Source organism: Aulostomus chinensis, chromosome 3, assembly GCF_037954235.1.
Source record: "Aulostomus chinensis isolate RoL2024-O1b breed Wild chromosome 3, RoL_Achi_v1.0, whole genome shotgun sequence".
NCBI classification, from domain to species: Eukaryota; Metazoa; Chordata; class Actinopteri; order Syngnathiformes; family Aulostomidae; genus Aulostomus; species Aulostomus chinensis.
In genome coordinates, this window is record NC_141322.1 from 7,615,510 (window position 1) to 7,637,261 (window position 21,752).

Consider the following 21,752-nt stretch of genomic DNA (forward strand, 5'->3'; position numbering starts at 1 on the left):
TTCTTGCTGTGAGGCGATAGTGCTAACCACTGCACAACTGTGCTGCCCCAGCTAACACCCACCCAAAAGAAATCACAAAGACTGTTGAGGTATGGCCTGATGGTGTCTCCTCACACCTGCAGGACTGTTTTGACAACACAGACTGGAGTACTTTCGAATTTCAGGACCTGGAGGAGTACACTACATCTGTTTTCTCCTACACCCAGCACTGCACAGATACCACCACCTCCGACAAATGCATCTGGGTTCATGCCAACCAAAAACCCTGGATGACAAGAGAGGTCAGGATCTTCCTGAAAGAAAGGAACACCACCTTCAAGTCGAGGGAGGTTGCACTGTACAGTTAAGCCAGGGCAAACCTGAAAAGGGTCATCAGACAGGCCAAGCTGGACTAAAAAATTAAAATTGAGGACCCCCTTCTCAGCAACAACTTGAGGCAGGTACGGTGGGGGGTCCAAAATATCACCAACTCCCAGATCCAACACCGTGAATGGTGATGCTGCACTAGCAGAGGAGCTAAACTGCTTCTTCACCCACTTTGAACAAAAACCTCAAGAAGTGGCTACATCACATTCACCAGCCAACACCATCCATATCTTCACAGCATGACGTGAGGAGGGTGGTAAGGTCAGTAAACCTCAGGAAAGCAGCAAGACCTGACGGCGTCATGTGTAGCGTGCTGAAGACCAGATGTGTAGCTGCACAGACCAGCTCACAGGGATTTTTACTAAAATATTCAACCTGTCCCTAGCACAGGCCACTGTCCCACCCTGCCTGAAGTCCTCCACGATCATCCCTATCACAAAGAAGTCCATCGTCAACAGTTTCAATGACTACTGGCCAGTGGCTCTCACTCCAGTTATCATGAAGTGTCTTGAGAAACTGATCAGAAGTCACATAAGTCAAGGACTTTCACCCACATTCGACCCCCACCAGTTCACCTATAGGAATAATCGTTCGACAGACGATGCTATAGCCGCAGCCCTCCACATTACTCTGATCCTTCTGGAACAAAAGAACAGCTATGCCAGGCTTCTCTCCATCAACTTGAGCTTGGCATTTAATACAATCATTCCTAACAAACTGATAATTAAACTAAACAACCTCAGCCTCCCCAATCACACCTGCCTCTGGATCAAAGACTTCCTCAGTGACCACCCACAGAGAGCCAAAGTGGGCCCCACCTATCCCAGGCATTTCGTTTCTCCACCAGCTCCCTGCAGGGATGTGTGCTGAGGCTCCTACTATACACTCTCTACACATATGACTGCACCCCCACCTACCCAAGCAACTCCATTGTGAAGTTCGATGATGACATGACAATGGTAGGGCTCATCACAGCAGGAGCTGAAACTGCATACAGGGATGAGGTGGTGAAACTGTCATCATGCTGCAGCAAAAACAACCTGGTTCTCAACACCAAAAAAACGAAAGAAATAATACTGGACTTCTCATCTATATCAAAAGTGACTGTGTGGAAAGGGTCTCAGACTTCAAATATCTGGGCCTGCACCTGAATGATGACCTAACCTGGAAAACCAACACACCTATACTAATCAAGAAGGCACAGCAGCAACTCCACTTCCTGAGAGTTCTTCAGGACCCTCAGAAAGTGTACTGACATACTGCATCCCGGTGTGGTTTGCTAGCTGCACTGTTCGGGAAAAGTCAGCACTCCAGAGGGTCATTAACACAGCACAAAAGATTATTGGCTGCTCTCTCCTTTCCTTAGAGGAGCTATACAGATCCCACTGCCACAGAAAAGCTTGCAGCATACTGAAGGACTCATCCCACCCAACACATCACCTGTTCGAACTGCTACTCTCCAGGAGGCGGTACAGGGCAGTTAAAGCAAAAACAGACAACACATATCTGAGGGTTGTTGCAATAATTAATGGACACTGATAACATTGTCTGTTTATGCAATATACACATGGAGCCTCACGCTTTTGTCTGTGCAATAATACACATGTAGCCTTGTGTTTCTATTGTATTCTTATCTGCGCAATATACTTAATGTAGACTATGCATTATACACTCTTGTAAAACAGCTGCTAAATGTACATTCTTTGTTTGAGTTCTTATACATATATAATTATAATTTTGGCGGCACGGTGGTGCAGTGGTTAGCACTGTCGCCTCACAGCAAGAAGGTTCCGGGTTTGAGTCCTGGCTTGGGATCTTTCTGTGTAGAGTTTGCATGTTCTCCCTGTACCTGCATGGGTTCTTTCTGGGTACTCCGGCTTCCTCCCACAGTCCAAAGACATGCAATGGGGACTTGGCTGATTGAATACTCTAAATTGACTGTAGGTAATACTGTGAGTATGAGTGGTTGTCTTTCTGTATAGCCCCTTTCACACTTCATTGTGGGATTGCCCACAATTTCCAATAAACTTTTGTGTAACGACAAGAAAGATTCTAATTCTGATTCTGACCCTGGATAACTGCGACTCTTTCCCATTGGAGTACCTCAAGTTTATGTCAACCTACCCGTACACCCAAGACTGCATGGTGACACAGGGTTCAAGGGTTATAACACACATTGTATTCATAATCAGTGGCAGCAGGCAAAATGGAGTAAACATTCAAAAAGTCCAGAAACTGGACAAAACCACACAACTGTTGTCAAAAAAACACAAGAACTTCAATATAGCAGCAGATAGCAAAAGACATTTGGCCCCAAATGTTCAGGAACTTTTTACCAAGGGTTGTCATCTTTTATTAAGTAAATTAACTTTTTTAAGAATCTCATAAACAGTTTATCTGGAGTATGTGTGAACAAACCTTTTCATTTCCTCAGTTTGCTTTCTTACTGAAACTTTTCAAATGGAAGAGACCACCTGTATCTATTACAGTGTTACAAACATACAGGATGAGAATATTGGAAGAAGTTATGTGACAATGATCTGGGACAGCAAAAAAAGAGGGGAACACATGTTTCGTCAGTGTGGAGGGTTGCCTTTTTCCTCTAAAGCTGTCCTCGCCACACTGATGAAAATGGATCCATAAGTTCATAAATAACTCATTGAACTTTCTTGCATATTCTGCTTTTCCTGTCAAGTTTTACATGGAACGCACCAAGTTCTTAAGTACAGACTGAACATTTGATTTGATTCCACTTGCATATGTGCATGCCCTGATAGAGCCCCTGTGAGGCCCATGATACACTGTACAGGAGGAGTAGCGATATCTTGGACACTCTTTTGGATGCCCCCTCAGAGAAAGTATGTAACCTCCTCATCAACATTTTATCATTTGAAACCGGCCTCATCTACTGTCTTCTCATCTGTTCTTGGGGTTGCAACAGATACTTGACTTTGTTACTTACTGCACAGGCCTTCTTTTTTTGTTGCGTTTGAGCAGTATGGGTTCCTGCTCCAAAATGCTTTTCCTTGTTTTAACCATTTCAGTTATTGTTATTCACTAAACAGCTATGACAAATCAATACTTGACCTCAAAATGTGTACTGCTTCAGAACAGCTTGGTTCCTCTTTTTGGCACCAACTTATTCTCCTGATGACTTATATGGTATTCTGTTACCACATGCATGGCTCTGAGGAAGAGTGGCTGAAGGGTCGCTGGTTCGATCCTCAATTTCCCCGGTGACCAAGTTGAAGTGTCCTTGAGCAAGATACTGAACCCATAATTGTTCTTGATGTGTAGGATGGAACCTTGCATGGCAGCCTCCACCATTCGTGTGTGTGTAAATGGGTAAATGAAATGACACTGTAAAGCACTTTGACCGTGAAGGTAGAAAAACTCATATAAAAATGAATCCATTTACATGGTTACAGGTTTACTGATATTAAATGAAAGAATGCTTATGTATGTTAGCACAAAGTTATGAATGAAAGTGAACCTGTAACAATTCCTTGTCACTCAACAGTGAAGGTCGGCACTGCCTTCCTTCAGCCTTTTAACCTTTTGCACTGTCTGTACCATAATTTTGAGTTATGTTCATTGCAGGCAGTCACATTGTTAAATTTATTTTGCAATGCCTCATTAGGTAAGAAGCATTTATGGCCAACACCCTCATTCGTTTTTAGCATTAAAACCTCGCATGTAATGCATATGTTCATTTCTACTGTTTAATTCCATGTTAGAATAACGTTTATAAGCTGCTCCTCCAGGGAGGTGCCATGTTGCTGTCAAGATCCTGAGAATAGCCTCTGTGAAAAATCTACTGTTATTAGACAAAAACTTACTCCCAATGAATGATAAGGTTGCTTCATGAGGAAACCACCATCTAAATGTTCAAAATATAAAATTTAAGGCAATGACCACCAATTCTTTCCACTGTTTCAAGTGGTCCGAAACCTTTAAATGGAGGTTGTTGTTATTCATGAGTGTGTTTGTGTTTGTTCGTGCTCTCAAGAAGCCCACAGAAAGCCCTCACTGGATCAGCAATGGATGTGCCCCTTCTAGTGAGGGGTACGTAGACAACGAGTGTTGCCAAAATGATTCTGCATCTGGTCGGTCACTGATTAGCTGATTACAACTACACCAAATAATCTGACTGATGTCATGCTGGGTCACTGCCCCCTTTGGCATCAACTAACCTCCATAGTGGTGGCAGAGGCACAGATCAGATATAGAGACACGAAATCACTGGGATTACAAGGACTGAATGATACATGTGATGTATAGAACTGAATCTGTTTCTCAGCATCTTGGTGTGTGTTTTCACTTTTCAGTATGTGGAGGTTGGCCATGCATGTTGTTTTCCCCTAAGCACTGTAGGATGAATCGTCAGTCTATCAATTATAGCTCTACACAGCCCCTTCTCTCTTCCCAGGGGGCCCAGCCAGGCACACTTTAGTGAGATCAACACCACTTCTCCAGAGATGCGAGGTGCAGATGCTGCAAACCTCTGCTTTAGTGTCGACTGCTGCAGCCAACGCACATTAATAGGAGAAGCCCAAATAGCTGCTTAACACCAAGAATAACCTCATCAACTCTATGAGCAAAACATACTTGTTCATTTTCCTCTCACTCTGAATACCTACATGTATTGTCAGTAAACAAAGTGTGGTTTTAAAAAGGGGTATGATGCAGGGTGGCTCAAGACTCTTGTGAAAGTTATATACTGCTGTTGACTGGCCAATCCATGTTTGCCATCTCAACAGCTGTGAGTCATGCGTTTGAAAAAAAAAAAAAACTTAAAGGGAAATAATGCAGCCAGGAGAGAGGCTAACATTCCAAGAAAAAAACAGGAAATTCTGAAATTTAGTCTCAGAGAATAGTTCAAGAAGTCCTCTGCATTTAAACCATGCTCAGAATATTTTGTGTTTCGTCTCATGGATTTAATCCTTCAACCAGTGATTCCCAGCCTGTGGGCCGCAGCCCACCAGGAAGCCACGAAGGTATTGCAAGTGGGCCACCAAATAATTTTCAAAATAGTATGATTTTTGTGCAGGATGGAAATGTCATTATATAGAAATAAAAATAGACAGAAAAATGTTTTAAATGTAAAAACTCAGTTATGTTTAAAAGGATATTAAAATGTTGGAAAATTATTTTCATGATTTTGTTTTGTTTTTTTCTTCAAGTATCAGACATGTGACAAGCAAATGAGACATGGGAAATTTTGTTATCAACAGGACCACTTTGCAGCGGGACTGCATTGCACTTGACTTGTTTTCGTTTGATGCTGATGGCTGAAACTGGAATGTAAGGATTGATAGCTGGCTTGTAACAAGGAGAATTAAAAGGAAAGAGAGACAAGACACTGATGGTGAATTGACAGTGGTCGGATGTGGGCCGTGGACATTTTTGAGACTTAAAAGTGGGCCCTGAGTTGGAATTAGTTGGGAACCACTGCCCTAAATGAATGAGAACAACGAAAGTGTTTGCTTGAAAATCACTTATTCCTGAAAAAAAAACACATTTCTCAGCTTTTTCTCTGAAAATGACAGATTTTGATAAAAGAATGGATGCCTTTCTTAAAGATTTTTAAAATTAAATTAGAAGATTTCATTTTTTTTTGATATGGTCAGTTTTTTGTAATAAGCACAAGATATTCTGGAGCCTTTAAAGAGAAGAAAATGTTCAAATGCTGTTGGTGGCTGGCAACTTAAAAAAAGCGCAAGTGGGGAAAGAGTTAAACGAAGGGCTGCATTCACCTTTTCTATCACTCAGGCATGAGGATGGGTATACTGACTGCCTTGCAAAAGCTTTGAGAAGGAAGCAAGTATCTGTGTGTCACTTTATACCAGGTGGTGAGTCCTCTGTTCTGAGAGCCTCTTAGGCATAGGCTTTGTGTGACAGATACTGAGGGATGCGCTGGCAGCCTCCCAGTCATTCGCCAGCTGTCTCTCATTCCTGGATCACCCACTAACACACGGCTGAGACCAGATACACTGCACCTTCACCCCACTGCCTCACATGAGAAAAGGGCAATTCTTTGCGAGTGTCTTTAACTTCTGAGGGAATGTGGGGAAAATGCCATCATCAACACGATAATACTTTGCACATGGCAAAGCAAAGAAAGGACAAGTGGCATTCTACAATGGTCAGAAGGTTACATCATAGGGAAATAGATTTGCTGTTTTAAAACATCAAGTGCAAATCCCTGCTCATGGTAATCACTTTCATTTTAATGAAACAGAATAGGCTTTAGAGGTGAACATTTTCTCCTGAATCCTACGAGTTTCTGGCCAAAGGGGAGTCCATTTTACTATTCATCACATGAACAGAGAAACATAATGGCAGTCAGAAGGCTCCAGGGAGCTAAACATATCCATGACAACTGCAGAGACAAAGGCTCTGTAAACAAATATACCTTTTCCAACACCAACAAGACAAAACTCATGCCCAGAGACACATGGTTCCTTTCATTTGGCTATAAAAAAGGTCATTTTAGCAGTGCTTGGGTTTTATGTCAGATTTCATATTCAAAAGGTTGTTCTGAGGGAGAAAAAGAACCGCTAGCTTTTCTATAGTTTACAAAATGTTGTGATGTGTTAAATTGCTCCTGTTACAAAATAACAACCCTTCAAACTGCTACAGACACCCTTGTCAGTGGGGTAGATTAACAATGAATCCCCTCCATCAGCAGGATGAAGATGAAGGAGTGTGTGTGTGTGTGTGTGTGTGTGTGTATGTGTGTGTGTGTGTGTGTGTGCGTGCGTGTGTATGTGTGTGTGTGTTTGCAAGGGGAGTTAAACTGATTCAGGAACTATCACATATATATATACTGCCTTGCCTTGCCCTATATATATATCGTATTGATGAGTAGGTTGGTGCCTTGCATGGTGTGTGTTTCATATTTGAGACACATCATGTCTATCCATAGTGTGGATATGTTTCATACAATACATACATACATTAATTCATTACATTAATACATACATACATACAGTAATTAATTAATTCAGCGGTTATTTTTCTTGCTCAAAAATGAAGCTGTCTTCTTGGTAACAGTCTTGCTTGTTTACAATATGAAAACAAATGAGTCCAAAGTAAAGAAGTAATGATTTTTGATGTTCAAGTGCTATATCTCATACCTGAATGGATGTATTAGTGAAGGCAACTGCTGCTGAGGGCATATATTGTCAGTTACTGACAGGCAGCTGTACAATTACACATGACAGGTTTTAAGAAAAAACTAGCAACTGAGCATATCAGATTCTCCTATTCTAATTTATCCATTATAAGCACTACAATCCTACATTGATAAGGATCTATTGACCATCAGCAAATGCCTCTGAATTGCAAAACAAAAGAAATTTGTCCCTGCATACAGCTAATAGATTCAACATTCAAAGATTGGAGGAGACTCTGTCATCATTGCAAACATATACAAAAACAGCAGAAGCTGCTCCATCAAAGTATTCTAAATGTCTACTTGCATCGCAGGAAATGACACAAACATATCCATTAGGTTTTGGAGGTGGAGCCTGTCCCAGCGTCTACGGGCCAGTGGCAGGGTACACCCTGGACAGGTCGCCAGTCCATCGCAGGGCCAACATACATAGACAAACAACCACTCACAGTCATACCTACGGTCAATTTAAAGTATCCAATTAGCCTAGTCCAGAATTGCATGTCTTTGGATGGTGGGAAGAAGCCGGAGTACCCGGAGAGAACCCACGCAGGCACAGGGAGAACATGCAAACTCCAGGACTCAAACCCGGAACCTTCTTGCTGTGAGGCGACAGTGCTAACCATTTCACCACCGTGCCGCCATGGCAAATAACATGAATATCAAACATATCCAGTTGGTAAGGGAGACAGGAAGTTCAGAAGTGATGCTGAGTTCTACTCTGACCTTCATCAGGAAAACCTCATTAATGCAGAAATGAATAGAGATCATCATGACATCATGAACACCACTTAAATCATCTAAATTTGCTTGTGTTGCCATGTGGAAAGATTGATCTCGAAGCCTTAGTAAACAAGGGAACATGAGGTGATCACTTAGGATTGCATATAAATAACATACCACTTTTAAGGTAATTTTGCATGTCATGTCTGAGCATTTTTAGTCATCCACGTCTCACACCATGGACTTCTAGTGTAGAGAGAAGGCATGTCATGTGCCTGAGCAGTAAAGTCACTGGTAGCGACTTTTTCCAATGTGGTGGCCAAGTAACAAACAAAGTCCTTTACCACAAGCCAGTACACAGAACACAGTACAATAAGATTCTTTCGTCATTTGAGGTGAGAAATAGACAAAGCTGTGATAGAATCCATCCATTCATCAATCCATCCATCCATTTTCTATTGCTTATCCTGTTAAGGGTTGTGGGGGGAGGGGGGGAGCTGGAGCCTTTCCCAGCTGCCAGCTTTGAGAGGCAGGGTTCATCCTGAACGGGTCACCAGTCCATCGAAGGGCCAACACATATACACAAACAACCATTCGCTCTCACAGCCACACCTACGGTCAATTTAGAGTATTCAATTAACCTTGTCCCCACTTGCATGGCTTTGGACTGTGGGAGGAAGCCGGAGCACCTGGATAGAACCAACACACAAGGAGAACATGCAAACTCAAGACATAAAGACCCCATGCTCAAGCCAGGGCTCGAACCTGGTGAAGCGAGGTGACAGTGCTTACCGCTGCACAACCATGCAACCTGCTGTGAAAGAATCTTCATTCAAATTTGAACACTTGGTGTCACAGAATTCAAACAAGCTGGCAATGTTGCACCAGTCTCAGTTCTGGATATTGGTGACACACAATAGCAGACAGGGGTTCTGATTCAAGGCTAGCACATCTGTCTCCCACTCTGTGATCCTAACATTGAGGCCAGTGCAGGGCTCAGCCTGCATGTAGAAGAACAGTGAGAGAGAGAGACGAAAGATTGCGCCCCACTCAGACCCATTGTGAGTAGCATTAAGTAGGTAACCTATAATGTTGCTAAGTATCTCGCCACCATCCTTTCTCCTCTGGTGGGCAACACCCCCCACCACATAAAAAATTCCATGGATTTTGCTGACAAAATCAGACAAATCAGTCTAGACACTGAAGAAACCAAGGTTTCATACGATGTGACATCCGTGTTCACATGCATCCCCATGGGAGATGCTGTACAGACAGTCAAGAGAAAACTTCTGAGAGACAACACTCTAGCGGAAAGGACCAACCTCTCACCTGAACAGATGTGTGACCTTCTCAACCTTTGTCTCAACACCACCTACTTGCAATACAACAATGGTTTCTACAGGTAAAAACACGGCTGTGCCATGGGATCTCCAGTATACCCCATTGTAGCAAACCTGTACATGGAAGAAATGGAAAGCGTAGCCTTGAGAACATTCAGGGGCCACCCGCCGAGACATTGGTTCAGATACGTAGACGATACCTGGGTTACCATTAGGAAGGGTGAAATTGGGCCTTTCACTGAACACCTTAAGTCGGTGGACAAGAACATCACATTCACAAGGAAGGATGTCAAAGACAACAGTCTGGCTTTTCCAGACTGTGCGGTACACATTGACACAGATTTCCCCTCTCTGCTTTTGATATACTCCGTTTGGACTCTTGTTATCTCAGTCAGTTACAGTAAGTGTCATCCTCGATTCTAGTCACTCTTTATTAATTAAATGTAATGATTTTACATTCCAACCAGTAGATGGTGCAAGATGATGAAGCATTAAGGCCCCTACACATATAATAGAATGAACAATGCATTGTCCTATGTCATCAATTCCACTAATTTTGTATGTATTTGAGCATTGTGACGGTTGTGCTTACTCCTATGTGCCCAAGTCAAAAATGAATATTTAACTTGAGCAAAGCAGTCTGTGATGACATGCAGGCATATTCAAGAGCAGCTGATCAAACAGGAGGCAGCCTGAAATAGATCTGAAAGTCATAATTGAATTATAGTTCCTGGATGAGCCGAAACTTCCCCAACTCTTAACTTGCCCTGAAGATTTTATCAATACACACACAGCCACATTCACTTCCTCTTTGCTGCTCACCTTTCAAGAATAACAGGGCCCATTCATTCCTCTGACTGACAGTCAGCTTCAGTCAAATGTGTTTTATTTCTCCTTGTTTTATTTTTCCTCTCCTCTGTTGATGTAAATAGAGGGAAAACTATATACTGGTCCTTGTCTCGATAGCAACCATATTGGGTATCCCATGGCAAATGCAGGAAAACAAAAGGAAAAGTTTGCTTTCTAGCCTTTCTGTGAATTACATGAAAAACAAAACACTTAGTGATTTTTTTGGACAAAAATAAACAGGACAGTCATAAAACAATGACAGGATAAACAGTCTTGGTGACAAGATGAGGTCAACTTTATTGAGCAACACCAATGGTCACCAGACAACTTCCCTACCTTCCATCTGGGCCTGGTTGGATTGGTTATGTCAAGTTGAAACACTTAACAAGATTTAAAGACCGGCAAAGATGAATTTTGATCCAGCTGTCATTCATGTATCATGGCTGAAATCACAAAACCATGGGTTACCTTGTTTTGGTGTGTAAAACAGAAGATGGAGCGGTGTGGAGATGGAGATGTGCGATCACATGACACAAATGGATACAAAACAAAGGCAGTTATGTTGAATAAATGTCATTGAGCTGAGCCAGCTGATCAGTGGTTCCTCATGGTGAAACAACAACAAGGAAGAGCAGGGATATATATATATATATATATATATATATATATATATATATATATACTATATACAGTATATATATAAAATGTTTTAATGATAAACCAAAATTGCTAATTTCTCAAGAAATATTAAATAGTCCTTTGTGAGAACACATTTGGTACTAATTGTATATATCCACACAGACTGTTACAATGCAGCCTTTTTTGTCTGTTTTTCTGAAATCACTTCTAGATTTATTCAATTATGCACTACCTCCAGAGGAAATGTTTGGAGGTGTTTTTATAGTCATAACCATAAAGAGCAAAATGGATTTGACCTGTGAAGTCATTGTACTGTAACTGTCAAGTTTTATTAATTGTCATTCACACATTGCAGAGATTAGAAGATAGAGCTAGAAATCAAAGTAGCTGAGTGAGGACAGCACGGAGTAAGATGAGAGGAAAGAAAACACAGAAGGTAATTAGCATTTAACAGTGCTAACGATGTTCTCTGTACAGGCCAGAATAGATTTCTGCTGATGCCTGCTTGTGTTCAAATGAATGCAACTAGGGCAGAGTATTCACAGAAATCTATAAATATTCCCCCTGCTCCAGTGACGACTCCATTGTGGTTATTTATAAATCCCATCTCACTGAATGTGCTGAATGCTGTGTCACAATCCCAAACAATCATACAGATGCAGGCAATGATTCACTTTTTTCTGCTCTGATAGCAAGCAGTAAATTGAACATGATTTTAATTACAAACAAAATAGCTGCTTGCATGCCTTGGAGAGAAGACATAATTAGAGATGACTAAAACCCAAAGCCATTCTCTGTCATTGTAAAAGACTTCACTTTCTGAAATCAGGAAATTACAAAGTTGTTGTTTTTTTTAAGTGATGACACCTGTGAAAGCAGTTGAGATAGACAAAGTACACAATGATTGATCTGGAGAACCTACATATGTCTGAATGCCATCACTAATGTAACATCACTTTTACAAAACACGTGTGTTTCGAGTTTCAGTTTCTGATGAAGAACTTCAGTTTTGATCAGAAAAAGAAAACAATTCATTCATTCACACATTGTGTGGACTTTAGGCATCTCAGGAGAGAGTTCAGCTCACAGTTTAACCAGAAGAAATGACTGAAATGAAATCAATTTCTACATTTAGTGTAAAATTACTGTAAAAACCTGCAACTATTTCAACCACAATCCCATATTTCTCTGTTTTTGATGTTCTACGAGGAGTTTAATGAGGAAAACTAGAACCAAACATGAAGTGAAACCCTACAGAGAAAGTAGCCTTTAGGCTAATTCTGAACACTTTCATTTTTTCTTGCCTTCTTTTTCTTTTCATTTTCTAATTTGCATTATTCCTTTATGAATGAAGTAAACCTCAATGACTTTGACTCATGTGCATGCAAAGAGAACTGCTGCATTAATCATATGATACAAGGATAATTGTGAACATCATTAATCCTTACAAATCTCTCTCTCGCACACACACACACACACACACACACACACACACACACACGTGTGACTATTTCAATGTACAACTTAAGTAAAAGAACCAATTGTACATCCATCCATTTTCCATACTGCTTTTCTGCTAAGGTTCAAGGGGTGACTGTAGCCTATCCCAGCTGACCTCGGGTAAGAGGCGGCGTTAGGTTAACCCTGGACAGATCTGTCACAAAGCCAACATATAGACATACAACCATTCATATTCACAGCGACACACATGGTCGATTTAGAGTCAGCAATTAACCTAACTTGAAAGTCTTTGAACTGTGGGAGCAAGTACCCAGCGAGAACCCACGCAGGCACAGGGAGAACATGCAAACTCTACACAGAACAGCTCCGGGCTTGAACCGGGGTTTGAACCTAGAACCTTCACTGCGCAGCCCACCAATTGTACAATTTAGTTTTATTTAACATTAATTCAGAACAAGTAATAACTATATATTTAATATCCTGCTTAAGTAAAAGTAAAGAAATATCACCAGCTACAATTCGTTCAAGTATGTACTTAAGAAAATGTAAATCACAGGTTCAGTCCCTGGTAGTAGCAGAATAGATACATCTGGGTGAGGTTAAGTGAAGTCCCAAGTCTGGCCCCTGCCTAATAATGGTTGTTCAAATCACGTGAAACTGTTGGATCATAAATCCACTGCAAATTTTTATCCTTTGGGTCATGCAAGAGTTCGCATTTCTTTGTTTTTTAAAACAGTGGTAAACAATCCAAATTCCAATGCTATATAATGGGTTAGCTCGTGAAATAGGAAGCACTAGCTTTATCAGGTGGGCAACAAAGCTTTTCTTTGCATTGTAGCTTATGTGGACTCAACTGACCCCATTTTGTAATACACCATTTAATAACTGTGAGGTTAGATTTTACACTTTTTTTGATAGACAACCTGAATTTTCTGTAATTGGACAGAAAATTGAAATGTATATAGAAATAATCTAATTTCTTTCAGTGTATGGAACTGATATGTAATTACAATTATTTATCAGCAACTCCTAAAATGTTGCTGCTTTTTAGTTTTAAATTGATATATTTTCACTTACTTGGAAGCTTTAAACTCACAGGGAAAACTGACAGTGGTACACTTCTCTGCATCAGGAAAGAAGATGTGGATTAGATTAAGTGCAACGGACCATGAGGCAATCTCCAGACCAACCAGACACAAATATCACCACACGGACGTGCAGTCATTCCAGGAAGTGGCAGGACAGCTTGGATCAGAACTGTGGTTTGGCCCAGCTTGTAAACACTGCCTAGCTATCACCTGGCTGGTGTTCAGGAAATAAGACTCAGGCTAGGTTCATAACATTGTTGTGCCAACATCTTGTCCGCACCTAATTCCATTATAAGATCCTGGATCAAAATTGGCTTGTGGACATACGGTGCGGTATGGGTTCAACCATATTATCAGCAATGAAAATTCACCAGTGTATTTGTTGTAACTACATTCCTCTGGATAATAATTTTAAATAAAAAGTGGATGGCCTGTAGCCATCAGGCATGAGATACATTAGTGTGTATCCACTGCAGGCTACCACCAAGTCTGGGTTTGTCCTCAGGCTATGAGATTCTTCAGCTCTTCTCTGCACAACACTATAGAGAACAGTTTGTTTCTATGGTCTATTGGTTTTTAGGAGTGACATGTAGGGAACACATAACCTAATCATGTGTGAGTCTTTTTGTAAAAAGATAAAACAAAGAGATCTTGAATATTTAGGCTATGTGGAAAACCTTATTCAAACTTTGCTATGTCAATAGAATTATATAATAAAAGTGTAATTCATTGTGGTAAAACACATAGACTATTATTACTCCGCTCTGCAGTTCACTTAGCCACACAGATCATGGTGTTTTTTTTCAGTGGTGTTACAACCCATTAGATTACTGTTTTGGTTCACCCACGCCAATCCCATTAACATTGTTTCAAGAAGGCAGTAGGCAGTTGTATTCAATGAAAGAGAAGGCAGATAAAACCTACTGAGAACAGCTTTTCAGAGAGCTGACAAGGCTTGATTTTTTCTGTGCCTCACATGGGTTAAAAATAATTGCATATATTCTCCGCCCTACGCACCTCTGCCCCACTATAAAGACTGTCACTTCTGTAATGACTTGAACATCAGTCAGAACACAATTGATGTGCACTTGTTCTTCATGTTTTTTACCAAATACCTCCTAATAGAATGGGGTAGATCAAGACCTCAATGTTATCACAAGTGTGCAGCACACACTCATGCTTCTCTTCATTTTCACAGATAATTAAAATCAATAAACATGGTCAGTCCAAATATTTTGCTATGTCTTTCCTCCCTTGAAAAAGCTATGAAGTGCAGTTTTTCATTCAATCTCATGCTAAAATTCTGCCTTTAGAAGTGGTCTCAAGTACTGTGCTGTATACTGGATAGATGCAGAGGGTGTGGTGTCAAGAATAAAAACCCTTTGAAATTGCCATGAAGCTTTTGAAGCATATGTCCCATTGCTCAACACAAGGGTTTTCATCTCTTCCAATTTCTCGTCATTTGCCCAGGTAACCCAGTCTCATGTCAAAACGTAAAAATACTACGTTTGTCCACAGTGCAAAACGTATCAGTTCTACGATAAAGGCCTAAAAATTGTGGAATGTGTACATTTTTTCCCTTATTCTTTTCTATTGGAACGCTGGTAGGTCATGTGACTCTTTCATGCGGGCATCTCAAAACAAAAAACATGGCGGCCGCTCCTGTCATTTTCGGAGGAAAGTGTCTTATTCCAAGATAATTTTGATTTAACAAAGCATTCTGATGACATTTCTAGCGAGAAATATGCATTTTATTTTCATTATCTTCGCTCAGTTCTTGTGTATAATCTTTGGTTTGTTCGTTATTACGATGAATCTTTTACCTCTCGGTTTCTGCTGTTGCTATGTTGGTTGCTATGGACGCTACTGGCGTCATTCCAAGTTTTTTGCAGTTGTTATGATTAAAATCACGGAAACCTAAATGCCGTTTATGTTATTGTATTTTGTCGTTACATTGCGTCGTTATCTGAGTTGATAATATATTTGTGGGATTGTTGACTAATACAAATAAAATAAAACATATTGCCCCAGGAATTACCATCAAAATATAAAATAGCTACGCTTGTTTGTTGTTGTTTGTGTGATTTTTGACTACAGCTTTTCAATAAAAATAATTCCATATATCCGCTTCCGTGGAAGTCGGCCCCCGTTCCTCTGTGAGAAAATCCGGAAGTTATCGCTCACTCTGAGGAAAAAAAAACAAATATTTTTAACATTTTATCTTTTGATTAATAAGACAATCTACAAATTCGTTTAATTTCTGGAAGTTTATTCTACCTACAAAGTACATTTGTAACCATTATATATCTAACAATGAGCATTAAGAAGATAAACAATGATTCAAACTAATGGGCGCGGTCTGCTGACGTCACATCTGTCACAGGCTAACTCATGCACTCAGAGGTGGCCTTTTAGTTCTATCATTTCATGCTATATTTACAGATTTAGTATTGAGTGAAACAAACCACACTTATGTCTAGGTTAATCAAGGATATAATTAAAGAAATCCAAACTATTTGGCAAGTTGAATTTATCCTAACTGTTCTTCATATATTGTGCTGGTAATGTCATGTAATTTCTTTTCAAATATATTTTTTTTTCGTTCCGATATGTGTATTTTTACTGCTCCAACAAAGCTGTTCCTCTTCATGGGAAACTCAATCATTCAGGCAATCAATAACTGAATGTCTCTGATGCTGTACAGCAGGTATTGCAGTACAACAACACCTTGATCCTTCCTTTTCAAATGTTTTTATTGTGTTTCTCTTATCAGGTGTTCAAAATGATTACAATAGAAATAAATAATTTATATTAAGCTTTGTTTCAAACAATAATAATTGATCAGGAAATGAGGCCTGATGGGCTGACATAGCAGGCTTTGTGCTGTTCAGTGACACCTGCTATAAAAAGGAATCAAGGTGGTCTTAAAGATGTGAAAATGTTCCCAAAGATCCCTCTTCATGTTTGTCGTGGAACAAGATTGTTGTCAGGCCTTTTTTCAAAGAAGCTCCAAAAGGCTCACTTAACCCTTTGAGGCCTGACTGAGACATGAGGCCTATTGACCCTTTGACCCTGTTGCTCTTTTGCTCTCATTTGGCCTCTACAGTAGATACAGACCTGAAACTTGAACTGTGAGGCCTCTAAAATTGATGAAATCATAATCTGGTGGAATAATTCTATAACCCCCTCCCAAACAGGAAGTAGCTTCAGGAAGGAGGTGGGGCTTCAAAATTTTAAATATTGGTTTCTGGCAGAGGTGTGAACTCATCCCAGAAATCTCATCTCATTTGGAGCAACTTTGACCAAGTTATGATGCTTAATTGATAGACCTTACTGGACTTTGCCACGCCCTTTACGGACAGCAGAAAGGACTAAGGTGGGTCAAACCACCACAGATGCGATCCTTATGGAGGACAGAACAACATACTAAAATTTCAACTTCCTAGGTTCAAAGAGAAAAAAACTATCCCCTTGTGAAACTGGGCAAAATCAGGGTCTGTGACTTCTGCACTCCGAGAGCCTTTTGGAGCAGAATTGAGGCTCAAATCTGGGTTGTGGTATTTTATATTTTGATGGTAATTGCTGGGGCAATATGTTTGATATTATTTGTATTAGTCAACAATCCCACAAATATATTATCAACTCAGATAACGACGCAATGTAACGACAAAATACAATAACATAAACGGCATTTAGGTTTCCGTGGTTTTAATCATAACTGCAAAAAACTTGGAATGACGCCAGTAGCGTCCATAGCAACCAACATAGCAACAGCAGAAACCGAGAGGTAAAAGATTCATCGTAATAACGAACAAACCAAAGATTATACACAAGAACTGAGCGAATATTATGAAAATAAAATGTACATTTCTCGCTAGAAATGTCATTAGAATGCTTTATTAAATTAAAACTCCCTTGGAATAAGGCACTTTCCTCCGAAAAATGACAGGAGCCGCCGCCATGTTTTTTGTTTTGAGATGCCCGCATGAAAGAGTCACATGACCTACCAGCGCTCCAATAGAAAAGAATAGGGGAAAAAAAACGTACACATTTCACAATTTTTTCGGCCTTTATCATAGAACTGATACGTTTTGCAATGTGGACAAACGTAGTATTTTTACGTTTTGACATGAGACTCGATCAACAAACCCAGTCTCGTGGGGAAAAAAAAACGTACACATTTCACAATTTTCAGGCCTTTATCGTAGAACTGATACGTTTTGCACTGTGGACAAATGTAGCTTTTTCACGTTTTGACATGACAGTGCACCTCCATTATTAAAAAAAAAAAACTGCTTAAGTCTTTGGGGCTTGTGTTTTGGGGCATCATATTATGTGTGTACAGTTAAGTGTATGTAGCCCAAGTAGAAACACCAGAACCCAGATTTGATCCTCAATTCTGCTCCAAAAGGCTCTCGGAGCAGAAGTCACAGACCCTGATTTTGCCCAGTTTCACAAGGGGATTATTTTTTTTTCTTTTAACCTAGGAAGTTGAAATTTTAGTATGTTGTTCTGTCCTCCATAAGGATCGCATCTGTTGTAATGCAGTACACACTGTACATGCATCAGAGACATTCAGTTATTGATTGCCTGAATGACTGACTTACCCCAGAAGAGGAACAGCTTTGTTGGAGCAGTAAAAATATACATATCAGAACGAAAAAAAATTACATTTGAAAAGAAATTACATGACATTACCAGCACAATATATGAAGAACAGTTAGAATAAATTTAACTTGCCAAATAGTTTGGATTTCTTTAATTATATCCTTGATTAACCCAGACATCAGTATGGTTTGTTCCACTCAATAATAAATCTGTAAATATAGCGTGAAATGATTGAACTAAAAGGCCACCTCTGAGTGCATGAGTTAGCCTATGTGACAGATGTGACGGCAGCAGACCGCGACCATTCGTTTGAATCATTGTTTATATTCTTAATGCTGATTGTTAGATCTATAATGGTTACAAATGTACTTTGTAGGTAGAATAAACATCCAGAAATCAAATGAATTTGTTGATTGTCTTATTAATCAAAAGATAAAGTGTTAAAAAAAAAAAAATTTTCCTCGGAGTGAGCTGGATTTTTTCACAGAAGAACGGGGGGGCCGACTTCCCCGGATGCAGATATTTGTAATTCCTGGGGCACTAAAATCCATTTCACATTATTTTTATTGAACAGCGAATATTATGGAAATAAAATGTATATTTCTCACCAGAAATGTCCTTAAAATGCTTTTTTAAAATCAAACCTATCTTGAAATGACGCTCGACTGTAATGGTGTCCTTAGCATCCAAAACATAGATTCATGTGAAAGATTCATCGTAATAACGAACAAACCAAAGACTATACACAAGAACTGAGTGAAGATTATGAAAACAAAATGCATATTTCTCGCTAGAAATGTCATCAGAATGCTTTATTAAATCAAAATTATCTTGGAATAAGACACTTTCCTCCGAAAATGACAGGAGCGGCCGCCATGTTTTTTGTTTTGAGATGCCCGCATGAAAAAGTCACATGACCTACCAGCGTTCCAATAGAAAAGAATAGGGGAAAAAAACGTACACATTTCACAATTTTTAGGCCTTTATCGTAGAACTGATACGTTTTGCACTGTGGACAAACGTAGCCTTATTATGTTTTGACATGAGACTGGTTTGGCCCAGGAGCTCAGGGCCTTGCTGAGCAGTTATACTGAACTCCAAGGAAATGATCCACAGTGTGAAAGATGGCCAGCCAGGCAATGCACCAACTGCAGTGTGTGTGCCACCAGAGCCGTTGTGCAAACATGATGCTTGCACCAATGCAGCAAAGCTTGTCACTCATTTTCTAAGATATCCTTCGACTATTTCATCATTTGTTTAGTAATCCAACAGAAAACAGAGGGATTGGAGAGAAGAGTAGAGTCATTGTCGGGGTATGTTCTCCATTATGTCAGAGAAAGTAGTCAATTCCCCAATTGTGCCTCCACATCACATTGAAAAGTAGTCATAGGTGCTGTTCATTTTCTATCTGGGTGGATTTGGAGGCTGAGAGGGCCACCCACCAGCTTGTGCACAGTAGGTGGGGGAAGTCTTTACCAGCAAGAGGAAGAGCTTGACAAAGACAAACGATGACATGGGGAATGGCACAATATTTTATCAGGCATATAAACTGCTGACTGCATTAAGACACCATAACAAGACAGACTGGATAGTTGTGGGTTAATGAAGAAAAGGTAACTTCAGTTAAACCATAGAATTTACCCAAAAGATGCAGACCTCCATTTGCGACAGGGATAACTTCTTCTACATGAAGAGGCAATTAAGTTTAGAGGGATGTCAGAGACTTCTGCAGCCAATGTGCTCAGTCGCCTGCAACAGAGAAAGAAAAAGGAACACTGAGAGAGTTCATTTCATTATGTACGTATCATAAAGTAGTCAAATACTTTTACTCAAAATCGCTATAAGATTATAAGATAATCATTATAAGCCAATGTGATAAGAGTTTCACCACAGGATGTGTAATAATGTTGCAATTGGAAGAGGAATTACTCACTTTTGTCCACTGCATGCAGCTTTTTAAATGCCTTCAATCAGGGAAAACAAATCCTGAATATGCATTCACACAACAGACTGAATTGGCATACAGAGCTCAGTGCCAGGTAGAGATTCGAGAGAGGGAGGCAGAAGCAGAGCTGAGCCTGAGATGACAACATAAGTTGTGGCCAAAAGATAGTAACCAGAAAGATGCACAAGAGGAAGCAGATTACTTTAATTTTGTTATCTAACTTTAGAGGATAGATTAGACTTTTAAATCAATTTCATGGATTCCTCATGACACATAAATAAATAGATGAACCCTAAAGTATATCTGTGGTTTTCATTTGATGTGTGGATACAGTTTTACATGAAATGTCTAAAATGAAACTTTTAAGGAATAAATATGTGAAACTAAATATGAATGTAAAAGTTCAGAGCTGGAGAAATTATGTGGATATTCTAATGTAGTATTAACAAGAAACAACACTAGAAAGTGAGGAAAAACTAGCTTGGCTCTCTTCAAAGTACAAATATACATCATACAATCTAATTAATAACAATAACATTTTACAAGGTAAATAAATGGAAAGTACAAATACTAATGCCCCAGCAAGCCCATTTAAGTCAAAGGTTTTCACATTAAAAATGTTTGGAACTCCGACTGTCAATTCAGAGTACAGCTGGAGGACCCGGAGAGAACCCACGCAGGAGGCAAAGGGAGAACATTCAAACTCAATACACAAAGATCCCATGCTCCAGCCGGGGCTTGGACCCAGAACCTTTTTGCTGTGACGCGACAGTGCTAACCACTGCACTGGAGAAAATGTGATATGTAAGCTATTTGGGGCTGAAACATTCTGACAGTATATTATGTACCCATGATACAATTCAAATTTAAGTTTACTCTGGTAATTAGGCTACTTGAGTTTATAATCATATTCCAGAGTATTCTTTCCAGGAACAAAAAAATGTGACTTCAAAACTTGATATTTCATCTATCTATCTTTACGGAAGCGAGGCCAAGCACGTCCTCATTAAATACAACACTTCTAACCACTTGCTTCTTCTATTCTTGTTTTATTTAAGAGTACAAAGATTCATCCAACATCCCAGTATACAGTACCAGCTGAAAAAGCTTGAGGGGCAAAAAATGAAATCCTCTGAAATTAACTTTGCTAAACCTTAATCAACAGCTTAAACAACATCACATGCAAATTACAGCCCCTTTGGCAATACTGCCAGTAATTAGGAACCACTATGAGAGACACAACAGGTGACAGATGTTGGCACAAATCAAGACCAAAAAAACATCAAAATGTGTTTTTGTGTAATGGAAAGAATAATGCGCATAAAAATATTTTTTTGAGCCTGATACCAATTTTAAAGCAGAAAATAATTCACAGATTACTTACATGTACAACCAATAATGTGGGTTTTTGTACTGGACTGAAGATAGCCTCTGTCCAATTTTGTACTGATGTGACAATGTTAGATGGCTAATTTCTTAAACAAATAGATTGCTTTATATAAAAAAAATTAAACTGTCACACATTACCATTTAAATAAATATTAAAAAATAGCAAA

At 39.7% G+C, this 21,752-nt stretch overlaps 1 protein-coding gene across 4 annotated transcripts in view; it reads right to left on the reverse strand.

Moving 5' to 3' along the window:
- iqsec1b (IQ motif and Sec7 domain ArfGEF 1b) overlaps nucleotides 1-21,752 on the reverse strand; it is a 196,428-nt gene that overhangs the window by 97,305 nt on the left and 77,371 nt on the right. For 2 of the 4 annotated variants that reach the window (XM_086198424.1, XM_086198430.1), the window contains exon 2: nucleotides 19,893-20,000. The exons of 1 other annotated variant lie outside the window; for it this stretch is intronic. In XM_086198424.1, coding sequence (XP_086054550.1) covers nucleotides 19,893-20,000 — 108 coding nt within the window. The remainder of the gene's footprint in view (nucleotides 1-19,892; nucleotides 20,001-21,752) is intronic. One more of the 4 variants, XM_086198425.1, reaches the window with a different exon arrangement.